Source organism: Spinacia oleracea, chromosome 6, assembly GCF_020520425.1.
Source record: "Spinacia oleracea cultivar Varoflay chromosome 6, BTI_SOV_V1, whole genome shotgun sequence".
In the NCBI taxonomy this organism is placed as follows: Eukaryota; Viridiplantae; Streptophyta; class Magnoliopsida; order Caryophyllales; family Amaranthaceae; genus Spinacia; species Spinacia oleracea.
In genome coordinates, this window is record NC_079492.1 from 115188160 (window position 1) to 115202363 (window position 14204).

General features: G+C 33.6%; 1 protein-coding gene and 1 long non-coding RNA gene across 2 annotated transcripts; both read left to right on the top strand.

The window, feature by feature from the left end:
• The first annotated feature begins 3004 nt into the window (after window positions 1-3004).
• Window positions 3005-4372, top strand: LOC110776213 (uncharacterized protein At5g39865). Its single transcript, XM_021980766.2, has one exon. It carries the CDS (start codon window positions 3265-3267, stop codon window positions 4102-4104), a length of 840 nt encoding a protein of 279 aa, XP_021836458.1. The 5' UTR covers window positions 3005-3264; the 3' UTR covers window positions 4105-4372.
• Window positions 4373-11123: 6751 nt separating this feature from the next.
• Window positions 11124-12755, top strand: LOC110776210 (uncharacterized). The gene is made up of 3 exons (XR_002530060.2): window positions 11124-11395; window positions 11521-11716; window positions 12302-12755. It is a non-coding gene; the product is annotated as an uncharacterized lncRNA (long non-coding RNA).
• The last annotated feature ends 1449 nt before the right edge of the window (window positions 12756-14204 follow it).

Here is a 14204-nt window from a genome sequence, read left to right on the forward strand (position 1 = left end):
AATAATAATAATAATAATAATAATAATAAATAATAATAATAATAATAATAATAATAATAATAATAATATGATCTGATCTGATCAGAACTAAACTTATTTTTTCTAGTCTGATCTGATTAAATCTGAAATAAGTAATAAGGTAATGAAATAAGGTGAACTGAACAGGGCCTTGGACATGCAAGCACAACACAATCGATAACATGTAGGCTTGTTACTCTCGTTTCAATCACGACATCTATCTAGAGGGTTGGGCCTAAATAACCCCAAGGCATGTTGAATTGACACTAGGCATGACCTATTATCCCCTACTTCATACATATACAAACAAATTTCCGTCCCCCCCCCCCCCCCCCCCCCCCTCTAAATATAGCTACGTTTAGGACGTATTCTACCTCTGGACTCAATAGCTATACTTAATGTGACAACCACATTCACAACTAAAAGAAAATCTACTTTTTTAATGGTGTATAAGATTGAAAATAAAATCGTAAAGATACTCTAATTTTGCAAATTCTCATTTCTTTGAAGAATGATGAATACTTCGTTGATTTAATGTTTGTTTATTAGTTAAAAGGATGACCAAATTATTGATGGTCTTTCTAAATTACTTTGTAGCAATAAAAAAAACGGAGGAACACAATCTTCTCAATTGAAAAATGGCGTGATCATTATACTATTTTCTTTTAAAAAAAACTTGTATTTACAACAATAGCATAGAAAAGGCATGAAAATTACTCTGTTAAATCTGACTATTTGTATCTTCAGAATCCGAACAAGGAAATTTGATTAATCAGCAACCAACCCAAGAGTTCTTTAAAATGTTATGGTCTCTCAACATCCTTCCCAAGTGAAAACTTGTCATTTGGAAAATCATGCTTCAGAGTCCCACGATGAAGCCATAATGGAAATAAAGGCGGTATGCCTCACTTGCAGTATACATGATGAGGATGCTCATCATGTTTTTCATCGGTGTTCACCAGCAAAACAGGTTTGGATGTGTGGATATTTGTGAATCTACTCTACCTTCGATGAGAATATTTCCCTCCAAGAATGGATTGTCTAACATATACGACCCTTTATAAGCTCATATGATCGACTAGGGTAGATACACCCTATTTTCTCAGTACTCTTTGGGCTCTTTGGATCTCCAGGAACAACAAGGTGTTCAAGGGACATGATACTATAATTCTTGTAGTGTTATCTCATGTGGATGATGCAATGGCGCAATACAAAGTTATAAGTATATAGTTTAGATTAACAGTATGAATTTATCCACACCCCATCAATGGTGTCAACTTACTCTCCGGGTTTCTTAGAGTTTATATTGGTAACATTAATTAAGAATGGTGTTATAGTCTACCATCTACAAGTGGATGCAACGTGAACAAAAGGGAATCATCGTGTTGGGCTGGGTTGGTCTTTATGCGTTACATAAGCGGTGAATGGAGTAATGGAAGGTAATGCTTCGGAAATTTCTAGCTCAACGACGCATGTAGAGGCAAAAGCTTGTTTACGAGGAATGAAATGGGTGTTATCTCGTTATATTGATACAATTTGCATTTCCAGACTTTGCTAATCTTGTTACTAACTTGAGGAACCCAGGGACCCCGGAAAATTCAACATGAATTGACGCTTTCAAGTATTCGCCAAAAATGTAAGAGTTTCAGCATATGTGTGATCCCCAAGATTGATCGTGACAAAGTCTAACAAGCCCATAACTTGACACAAGTCATAGTTCAACTAGAAATTCGCACATCGCAACATCCTTTAGAGGCAGATTAGTTTGGTTTTATTTTGATGTTTTTATAGTTTCTTTATTACTTTTTGTATTTAAAGTCGTAAAAAAAAATACAAACATGGAAAGGACATGTATTAGTATGAAAATAAAATTTCAAGACCATAGTCTTGTTCTTCACCACCTCATACTATCTCAAATAACATTATTAAAGATGGCTACTTCAAACATATAGATCTAGAAAATCTCATCATGAAGGATACACTGTTAGATAATAGTCTTCTATTTGTGAGTGTGGGAGTATTCTCCCACATGGAAGAAATATGAAGTTTGTGATGTCTTTAAATAGACCCATGTGCATAGTATATTAAATATGTGGTGGGTTAAGTTGTTGGGTCAAATGGAGCATTGGGCTTTGGTGTGCTAGTATTGGGTTGGTAATATAGCTATATATTACTAATCAAGACTTAGCACTAGCACTTAGCACGCGCACGGTTATTAATGACATAATTAACGTTAATCTTTTTGCGGTTACTAGTTAATTAATATTTCGATATTAATTAATTATTTATTTTAAATAGGATAATAACAAAAGGGCGGTTATTAGTAACTGCCATATGGTTTCCTATTTAATCTAATGCACATTGATTATGTTAATTACGTTTTCCTTCATATTTATCACAATGTCAGTTTCTTCAAAAATACTTGTTCATGGAGAATGGTTTAATTTGCTGTAATCCGTTCTTGATTAGGGAATCCTAAGGGTAGATCACTAGATTAGTTTTGAATTCCATCAGCAATATAGTGGGGGCTAATATTATCCTAAGGATAGAGATTAACTCGTCCTAATCTAGTTTCTGTATTTCGTTTTCATAATTCAAAGTTTCGTATTTAACATACACATATGATATTTTTTACATTATACATTATGCCTAACATTTTGATTTCACAACCAACATGAGTTGGTGGAGAACTCATCTTGTGACTTGGAGTTTAAAAGGTCGAGCTTCATCAAATGCGCAATGGTTGAAAGTGACTCAAGCGAAAACTTACGTAATCAGGATGGCTAACATGTAATATATGTTGGTTCACTAACTTCTTCTTACCTTAAAAATAAAATAATATTAATAATTTCAATTTCACAAAATAAATACCACGGAGTAAAAGGAAATTGAAAAAAAAAAAAACCATCGTTATTTAGGAATGGGATAGCATATAAATATACTTTCGCCTATTTATTCAAGCCTTCCTTTAAAATCCCCTTTTGCCCTTACAAAAATTGACATAAAAAAGCAATACAAAAAAAGTTTCCCCAATACAACCAACTTAACCACCCCCAAACCTAATTAGTAATTAGCCTTTTTTTTCTCAAATTCCCTCTCTGTCATTCTTGCACCCCTTCTTCTCTCTCTACGTTACTTCCCCATTACAGAACCAATTGCACTGCACCGTTTTTCTCCCTCCTCAACCTCAACCTCAACCTCAACCAGATGCGCTGATTAATTTTCTGGATTTCCCGGGTCGGGTCAATGTGGCCATCGTGGGGGAAATCATCGCAGAAGATTTCCGATACACCTAAACACAAATTCCAATCCTCCAATTTCCGATGTTCGTCGTTTAAAGACATCGAAAATCTCTGCAATTTCGACCTCGATTTCCCCATTTCTTCTTCTCCCAATACTACGAACACCACCCTCAAACGGCAACCTTCTGTTCCAACCCAACCTCGAACCTGCCGCGCCGTTTTCCACCGAGTCCGAACCGCCAACTCGCTCCTTCAACAATGGGCCAGCAGATCCAACCCACCAAAACCCGAGAATACCCCCACAAGAGCAACGCCCGGCTCATTAACAGAAACCAGCCCCAAAATACCCTCCCCTGATGCCCGAATCGTGGTTTACTACACTAGTCTCCGGATAGTCCGGCCCACATTTCAGGCTTGCCGGGCGGTTATGTCGATACTACAAGGTTTCCAGGTGGTTATAGATGAGAGAGACTTAGCGATGGATTCGAGTTTCATGTCGGAGCTCCGGGAACTTCTCGGATTAAAACCCACCGAGCAGCTGGCCTTGCCGAGGGTTTTCATTGGTGGGAGATACGTAGGTGGGGCGGATGAGGTTAAATATCTTCATGAGATCGGTGAACTCAAAAAGCTCGTTTCCGGAATACCCCCAAAAAAGCCCGGTACGTGCCATACGTGTGGTGGGTACAGGTTTATCCTCTGCGCCGAGTGTAGCGGTAGCCATAAAATCTTCTCGGAAAAAATTGGGTTTCGTACTTGTTCGGCGTGCAATGAGAACGGTCTGATTCGATGTCTTGATTGTTCTTCACCTCCTTTCCGCCGTCCGATTTTAATGGCTGCTGATTGATAGACAGGTCCATCTTTCCTTTTTTATTTTTTTATTTTATTTTTTTGGTTTTTAGAATGGGTAATGTTTAGGCCCATTAGGGCCTTAATTAGGTCCGAGATATATTTGACATTTTTCTTTTTGTTTGGATTTGGTTGTGTTTTTGTTATCCATGTAGTGTAAAGATGATGATGACATAAATGGAGAAAAAAAGGAAAAAAATTGGACATATTTTTTTGACAAAAACTTTATACGGAGTATTATAATGTTTACCGATTTTCGGCTAAAATGCTAGAATATGTTAAAATTCCTGAACGTTTATTTTGAATTACTAGCATTTTAGCAGGAAGTCCGTCTATAAAGTTTGTTTTGATGGTATTTATTTATATAATAATGGAAGATAGATTTGGTGGTTTGATAAATGTGGCATCTTAAAGGTGCAATTCTATTTGGTGCTATTATTGATGGAAACTGTGTTTGGTTGATAGTTTATGTTTGCACATTTACAAAAAAAAAATATAAAAAAGTAAGGTGGATTAGAGTTGTCACTTTCAAGAGGATGAGTTATTTGATAATGAGTCATGTTGTGTGTTTTGTACTAGTACTACATGCATAATAGTGACATGTTGATCCATTTTTGACTTTTGTTGTGTTCATTTTTCAATTTTGATGCCTACTCTGTGTTATTTTTTAGTTGGTTGTCGCATTTTTTATTGTCCTCACCATTTTAGGAAGTATGAAACTGTATGACATCACTAAAAGACTAGGAATACTTCTGTTAGGAAATGTGACAAAATATTCGGATTATTTGTGATTATTCTACAAGGATATGATGAAGTAGTGACCAATGACCAGTGACTCATTATGGATTCGTAATTTGTTTTGGGGTTTGGTTGAATAAAGGTGTGTGTATTAATCTCATAAAAGATGGTTAGGGACATTGAGGTAGTCTGTTATCAGTTTTGTGGGGTGTTTACTGTGTTATCAGGTTTGTCTGTAAGTTGTTGGGGAGGGTGCGTTGAAATTGATAGTGCGAATGCCTGATTTCGATCTAGATACATGAGATGGATTGATATTGATTTCGACAAAGTTGGCTATGAGTGCTTTCTCTGAAGATGGTTCAATCAGTGCCGATGGAGTAAAACTGTTTAACAGCATTGTCGTTTTAATTGGTATATTTGTCTGTGCGGATATTTGGGATGGCAATGAAGCATAGATTGGCGGACTACTGTTATAATGATTAATCATCAACCATCATAGGCGTGAGGCGTGAGGGGTTGGCTGACTACTGTTATGAAATTAGATTTCTGCGTCATGCAGAAATTACAGATATGTGATGTGTTTCACTTGTAATTACAGTTGTATTGGCTCCCCCTTCCCTCCCTTGTATTTTCTTGTGTAGGAAACTTGAGTTTTATGAGCTACAAAATGAAGTTTACCCCACAACACCTAGCAATAAAGCTTTAAGATGGTAAAAGAAACCAGAAATTTTACAAGTGGTGAACATTGATAATTTGATACTGATATTTAGAATGAAAGGCATCTTGAACAGAGAGATGAATCTGTCTGGCCTGATTTCAGCTGCGTGTGGCTACAAAGCGCATGCCTGAAAGCCTGTGCTTGAACTGCAACACCTACTATGTATGGAGTATGGAGTATGGAGTATGGAGTAAAATCATCAAATTCAAACAGCAGTCAGCCAAACAAGTGTAATGTAAGTGTAACTAAGAATAAATCATTTAGCTGGTTGAAGAAAACAAGTGTACCTGGGATAAAGCGAGTTGAATCCTTGCATCTCACATAGCTACAAGGAGTCATTTGCTCTGCACCTGCGCAACAAATCTAAAATACGGAGAAAGAAACAAAGGCATGTCAAGCAATCATTCCTTCAACATCAAACATCAATACCTGGTGCTAAGATTCGGATACTTTCTGCATTATCATTATTAAGCTCTATGACTCCTTTTTTTTTTTTGAGTTACAACTTACAACAGTGTTTATTCATCTGCTGACAATTAACATGCATCCTTTTTATTTGCATATGCTAGAGAATATACCAAGTAGCTAGCTAAAATATACTTGAGAATCTACCAAACACTTTTCAGTTACGTTGCTGTTATTTGGCCGCGCATATTAAGAATTACTGCACACATTACCAAGTTAGACGTGGCTGTGAAATTTAAACATATTTTTTGGTGGGTTTAGTCTACCTGATGCGGAGAGTGTTCCACTTATTCCTGGCTCTGTAACACTCTCACTATACTGTAATGACTGTATATCTGTAATACCTAAATAGTAGAGTACTCCGTAAATGTTACACACTTACAGCATGTATAATACAAATTAATAGAATATATATACTCTGAACTGCTATGATGACAGAGGAGGATAGGCGGCTAGCCGGGCACTCTGAACTCGTCTGCTGCAGCAGGCATAAGGCTTATTAGGCAAAGGATCAATGCAGTAAGATAGATGGATATCCTTGTGCTCTTCATATTTGGTTTATCATAATTGATCACTTAATCAAGTTTCTGGACATTGTTATGGCTTTACCTCGACTACCAACTTTTGGATTCATTAAACTTTATAATCAACTTCTTTTTACATTGTTGGCCCAATTGGCCCAATTGCATGACTATGGACTGTTGCACACCCCAACGACCTAGTTGATCCTTACGAAGTTACGATTGTAGTTGTAAGAAGCTCAATAATTTTTATTTCAAAATTACCCTCCTTTAAGAATTTAGGATTATCCTAAAACACCATTTTATACTTGTCAAAATTAGCTTTAGAATTAGACATAAAAAGGTTATCCCCAACAAGTTTCAAACACAAATTCTTATTTACAATGGGTGTACAATAAATATTGTACACCGAAGTAAAAGTTAACACAAAATGCTTAAAAGTTAAGCTTATATATGTAAAAGTTATCTATTTTTAAGTAATAAATTTTTTCATTTTAGTAAAACTTATTTCTTCAATAATGTATAAAATCAATCATTTAACCTTTCAAAATATTTATCTATTAATTTTTTTTACTAATATAAAAGTTAATCAAAATTAGGTTAAAGTTATAAAAAAAAAAAGGTTAAAGTTATCTTGGTGTACAATAAATTTATTGTACACCTTGTGCGTGCAAGACCTATTGAGTTTCAAATCATTACTTGGATTTCAATGATCGATGAGATTTGCTCTAAACAAAGATATGGTAACATAGTTGAATCCACAATTACTTCTAATCAATATTGTATTTCATTTTCTTAGTCTCTTACTACGTACTTGCCAATTAAAGCAAATCTCTATTATATAAGCCAAGAGGTGAGGGGCTTTTTCGTAACATCACTTTTCGTATCCCCCTATGAATAGACTAAGTTACCCCTACTAACCTATATTAAGACTAACTTTAAAATGCAAAAAAAAGTTAAAAAGTTAAAAGTGAAATCAATAATGCCCACAACAAGGGAAACAACAGCAATTCAAGAATGTAGGAATATTTTCCTTTATTATTCCATTAATATACATACAAATTTCAAGCATGATATGTTGCTGATCTTTAGGCCTTAATTAGCATAATATACGACATACTTTAAGTGAATTTTCTACACATTACCTAATATACAAGATCATAATATGCATTGACATCTATATAATATATTAAAAGAGAGGAAATTAATGTGGTGATGACAAATGTCACTCATTGATTTGCCTCTCTTTTAATATAAAATGAATTAATAATTACAAATTTTTCTTGACTTTGTAGCAGGTAACCGGCCATCCAGGCTTAATAATAGTAGTTGGGTCATAAAGGTTGGATTATTTAGAAATATCGCATAGGTAGGCTTAATTAAAGAAAATCGGGCAAAGGTTGGATTAATAATTACAAATTTTCCTTGACTTTGTAGCAGGTAACCGGTCATCCAGGCTTAATAATAGTAGTTGGGTCATAAAGGTTGGATTATTTAGAAATATCGCATAGGTAGGCTTAATTAAAGAAAATCGGGCAAATGTTGGATTAATAATTACAAATTTTCTTTAATAGATAATGTTTATGTCATACTTAACTTAATGAATTTTATTGTAACCATTACTAATATGGAAAAATCTATAAAGAATTAAATATCCATCAATAATTTTACTAACTTATATAGAAAATTTTCTATATATTTATAATGAATATGTAAATCTATATTTTATATCTATCTCTTTTCTATTGTTGGAAAGGATCATTCTCTGGAAAAATAATCTATTACTGCGTAGCATATATTCATTATTAGTAGTTCTTTGGCATTCATTTTGCTTAATCATATACGAAGTATATACTACCTTTTATTATTATTTTTAATTTTTCTTACTCATGTGTATTTAATCTCATCGCAAAAAGTTTCGTATGCGAAGATTGATGATATTTATTACGAAGTATTATTCTTTTACACCTAAGTATAGTACGAACTTCTACGTGTTATTCAAAATTCCTATTTAGTTAAATTTAATAACATACGAGTATAATTTATTATCCAAGTAAGAGAGAATAATTTGTTCAAGTATTACTTAGCCGTGTTGATGTTGCCACATGTTGGACATCTGTCCCCAACTTGTGTTAAATATTATGCTTTATTCAAAATTATGATCTTCGACATCGCTAATGATTCATCAACCTTAATCTCTTATATACGGCTTGACTTCGGTTTATATGGATTCTTACTCATAATATACTAATAATGAGGGGTATTGGAATGGGGTATGAGATTATTTCGACAAAAATGCTAATAGTTGATCGATAATGGCTAATTGATGAGAAATGCATTATTTCGGAGTTCTAATATTAAAAAATGCTAATAGTTGATCGATAATGGCTAATTGTTGAAATATATTGTGTACACATCAAGATCATTGACTAAAAACATTATACTAAGAATCTACTTCAATATCACAATATTTACAATATGACAATAATTTGTTTAACATAAAAAAATATTTTAACAATGTTGTCTAAAATATTTTATTTAAAATATTTTAACACCCATTTAGCATGCATTAAAATATTTAACTTAAATTTACTAATGACTAATTGTATGTAATGTCAACTTTTATTTAAAAATGTGTCTTATATTGACTGGGATATGTATAACGAATATTTACCTTTGCTTTAATATTCGAAGTAGTATTTTTCAAGGTTGTGTAAAATATGCTTTATTGAAAGAAAAAAAATTGTTTAATAACTTTGTATTTTTTCTTTTTCGAATTTATAATTTCTACTTATCCTTTTATTTAATACTTCCATAATCTTTTAAGGGTTTTATAGTTTTATTTTATATTATTAGTTTCTTTGTCTTTGATCATTTGATGGGTAATATATTTGCCTTTATTTTACATTGTAATCTAATTATAAATCTTCGCGCACAATTTTGGATAACGAAAATCGATGTGCAGCTATGTAGCTCTCTGATTTGCCTCTCTTGTACTTGATTCTATAAAAATTCCACTATCTCCCAACGTACCTATTTTTCAATTAAATTATAATATATAAGCTTACAATAACTTCACGTAAAACTCCGTGAAAAGACTATTGCAACGATTAAATTTGGACGGAGAGAGTACATATTATAATGTTTTGTCCATTTACTCAATTATTCTAATAAGACACTGGAATTATAGAAGACTCTACAAAAGAATTTAATTAAAAAATCTCGACCAAAAAAAAAAAAAAAATGGTAGTCCATGGGTGGGTTTGAGGCGAGTGTGGATACACGGGTCGGTGATAGAACGGGGGTGAGTATTATTTTTTACCCGTTAATAAGGAGATTGGGAGGGTTGAGTATCTTTCCTATCGTGATTCGTGAGTGACGGGAATATGGATGAGAATTTTAGACGAGTAAGAGTATGGAGACCCCGACCATCCCCAAAGTCATGACTAGCTGAATGAAGGAAATAAGTTTAACATAAGTGATGAATGGGGAGGAAACAATTTTGTGTATGTACCCTTATTTGTTTTTTTTAATAGATAAGACACTAAATAAGGCTATAACAAATTTATCTATCATTAGTTTTAATCAGGAGAATATCTATAAGCTATATGTGTCCAAAGTATATTCTAATCAGACACCCAAATTGTCAAATACTATAGGATAGAGTTTTAAAATTCAAAACTCTCTTACCCGAAATTAATGTCGGGGCCAACCGTCTCGGGCTACGTTTGACACATGTGATGAATCAGGAGCAAAATAATTTTGTCTATGTGCCCTTATTTGTTTTCTTATTTTAATAAATAACACACCGAATGAGGCTATAAAAAATGTATCCATCATTAATTTTAATTAGGAAATTATCTATAAGCTATAATTAATGTGCCTGGAGTATAATTAATTAGACAACCAAATTGTCAAATACTTTTAGAGTTTTAAAATTCAAAACTCTCTTATCAAAAGAGTTTTAAAATTCAAAACTCTCTTATCAAAAAAAATGTATGGTCCAGCCCTGTAAGGCTTGGTTTGAGGCGGGTGTGGATACACGTACATGTGATGAAGCGGGGTTAATTTTATTTTCCGCCCGCGAGGCGGGGATGCGTATCATACTTATCGTGGAGACGAGCATGGGGATGAGAATTTTAGGCAGGTATAAGTGTTGAGCGACGACCAGCCTACTTCGAAGTTATCTCTATAAGGTATATGGTGGGAGTGAGTGTTAAATGATCGGGTAATGATGTAGATGGTAGGGGAGTATTAACTGGATATGACTATCGAAGTAAAGAGCGAGTGAGAATAAATTTATGTTTGACATGGGTTATGAAAGGGGAAGAACATAAATTTATCTATGTACTATTATTTAATTTTTTTGAATTTGTTAAATAAATAAGACAATGAACGGGGAAGTAACAGATCTATCCATAATTTTCTTTAATAAAAAGATTATCTATAAGCTCTATTCTGATGACAATTTTCTATAGCTATAGTTTAGTAAAAGTTTAGATATGCAAATTTAATATTCATATCATAAATCGTGCATCGCACGGGTACTATACTAGTAATTATCTAATTTACATAATATACAAAATATTCTAACAAAGAAAATAGGCGATGCGTTCATTCAACCCTTTCATTTTCTCTCTTCATAAACCACGGTGATTCCTATATTTTCCCCTCAATTTCCCCTAATTTCTATCATATTTCTCACAATTTCTTACTAATTTTTCTAAAATTCTTCAACAAATTCGTGAATTGCTAAGAACATCGTAGTTGTTGATTACATCTTCAACAAGTTTATCCTGTGGTGAAGGGTCCCAGACTTTACTCCGACATCGGCAAAAGAGCTAGAGGTTCATTTCTTTTTTACCATGTTTTCTGTTGATCGAATTTCAAAGTTATTGTTCTTGATTTTTTTGGGTATAATTAATGGGTTGATTTTGTGTTTTTGATGGGTTTTTGTTTGTTGTTATTGTAGATCTTATGTGCAAGGATTATCAGAGTGACCACAAGTTCACCCTTACCACTTACACTACAAGTTCAATTGATGGACGCCGCCACTTGGGTACGGTGCTGATGCGCAAGGTCAATTTCTAGGTGAAGAACGAGTACGATATGATCCAAAATTACATAAGGTTCTTCAAGATGTCTTCAATAAGCTTAAGATTACTAAGGTTCTCTTCAATTAATTTTGTTTTGTTTTCTGATTTATTCTATTGCTCATGTACTAATTTTCTTTGGTTAATTTATTTGTTTGGGATGTTGAATTCAGCTTATAAAAGTTAACAAACTCATAAAAGGGAGGTCGTTGGATAATCTGGAGTTTATGCAATGAATGAAGAAATACTTTTCATTCGGTTAATGGTGGTCTCCACAAATAATTAATCACAATTTCTCTTTTTTCAGAAAATAGGTTTAATTTTAAGAAATTAATCATTATTATTCAATTTGTGTGATTTTTATTTTTGTATTTGATGTTCAAGACGTCCTAATTAAAAAATGGTGGGTTATTTTCGTACTATTTTTTATTTTGAGATATATTATTGGCATTTTTAGATAAATTTGAAATTTTGTAGTTGTAGAGTTTTTTATAGGTTTTTTATTTGACTTATCATGTTTGACAAAAAGTGGTAATACTACATGACATTGCTCACATATATTAGGTTGTTTGGCTACTGATATAATTAAAATTAGTACCTTAACAGGTTTCAGCCCTACTGTGTGTATTTAAATTAAAGAAAATTTCTACGTTTATGCAGCTTAGGACGCAATCGGGTCAAAGAAAAATTACTCTCAAATCTTCAAAAACAAAGCTTTTTAATGGGTGCTACCTCCAACAATTGAAGATTTGAATTCAGAATAATCCTATAATGTTAGTTATATGTTGAAAGTCAATTGAGCAGAAAACATGTGATTAACCAAGTACATTGGGAGTACTTGAGCAGAAAACGAGTTTTATTTTATTCGATTTGTTATGTATTTGATAGATTCAGATTTCTTTTGTAGATGTGGTATGACTTTTTATTAATGAATTAATTTTATTTCAAAAAAACCAAGTACATTGGGAGAAAAGAAGAAGTGAAACACACTATTTATATGTTAAGTTTCTTTACTTTAGTACTACAATTTTGATTTTTCGTCATATAATATGTACATTACATTGTTTAACTATGTAAATGCTTTTAACTAGAGATTATATCTAATTTTTCTTTATATGAATTTTTCAAACAATTTTTCTAGCATATTATTTAGTGTGATTAGTTGTCATAACGCAATTTTTAGTTTTATATAATCTCACACGCATAACGTGCATATAAGACTAGTAAAATCATAACAAATTAACAAGGGGGCGTAAGTGCGTCATGCCTTGCTTTATCAAAAGAAAATTACATCGTATTATTTCTACATTGAATTAGAAATTTGATAGGCTGGAAAACTTCGAAATTACGAACATCTAATTAGACATGTCAAACGGGTCGGTCGGGTCGGGTTGTAAAAAATTATTTTCGGGTTCGGGTTGAATCGGGTCGGTCACTTTCGGGTTCGGGTTTACAAATGCTTGTTCAAGACCCAGAACTTTCGGGTTCGGGTTGACCCAACGGGTTGAGAGCATTTAAAACGCGCATTATATTTTCATTAATTTAGGTGATAAATATACAAAATATGGGCACAAATTTACAAATTTTCCTACACAAGTTTATATTTAGTCAACTTCAAGCAATGGCGTATAATTCAAATTAAAATCATATTACACACAACAATAGTAAAAACAATGTGTTTATTATGCTTAAATTTTCTCATAACCTCATTTATTACTATAAATACAATGCTTTTCAATTGGTACTCGGGTCCAAAATGGGTTCGGTCGGGTTTTGACCCATTACTTTTCGGGTTACTCGGGTTCGGATAAAATCGGGTTACGGGTCACAAAATCTTGTTCAAGACCCAGTATTTTCGGGTCGGGCTCGGGTCGTTTTTCGGGTCGGGTCGACTTTTGACAGGTCTACATCTAATAAATTTAGCATAATCGTGTGACCACATGTATGATTTTGTGAGAGTGATGGATAACTCAGTTGGTTAAAGCTTCCATCTCGATTCCAGGTGATTCTGTGATCGATTCTCATCCCCGCCTTGTGGCTCATTCGCACCAAAAAAAAAACATGTGACACCTTGTGACACTCAATCGTGTTCACTCGTATGTACTCCGTTTCTCGACCAGAGAAGGGCAATATAAATAATGTTATGGATCGTTTCGTACCGTACATGTCGCGGTCTGTTCCTATGTTTGAGGAGCGTTATGGCTGAGTCATGGAAGACTTGTTGGGCAAGGTCAAAGAGGTTAGCAAAGATCAAGCAAACGGTTGGAGGAGATCAAGGAATCAGTTGAGCAATTCAAGGAGCACTACTAGCACAACTCCCTCAACAAATGCCGCACCAAAGTCGTATATAAAGACCAACCTTCTACGATAATTGGGAACTTCCTATTTCGGATCTCATCATATTACCTCATTCCACTAATGATGCCACAAAAATATATCCAACTACTATTTTTTATTCATTGCCTCTCTTTCTATTAAACCCATTCACTCTCAGTTTCTCAGTAGTCTATCTTTCTCACACTACCAAGGCCTTACGCCATGTATCACCACTATTGCATCACCT

Excerpts from the sequence above, each read along its gene's own strand:
- LOC110776213 (XM_021980766.2), top strand. The coding sequence starts at position 3,265 with ATGTGGCCATCGTGGGGGAAATCATCGCAGAAGATTTCCGATACACCT.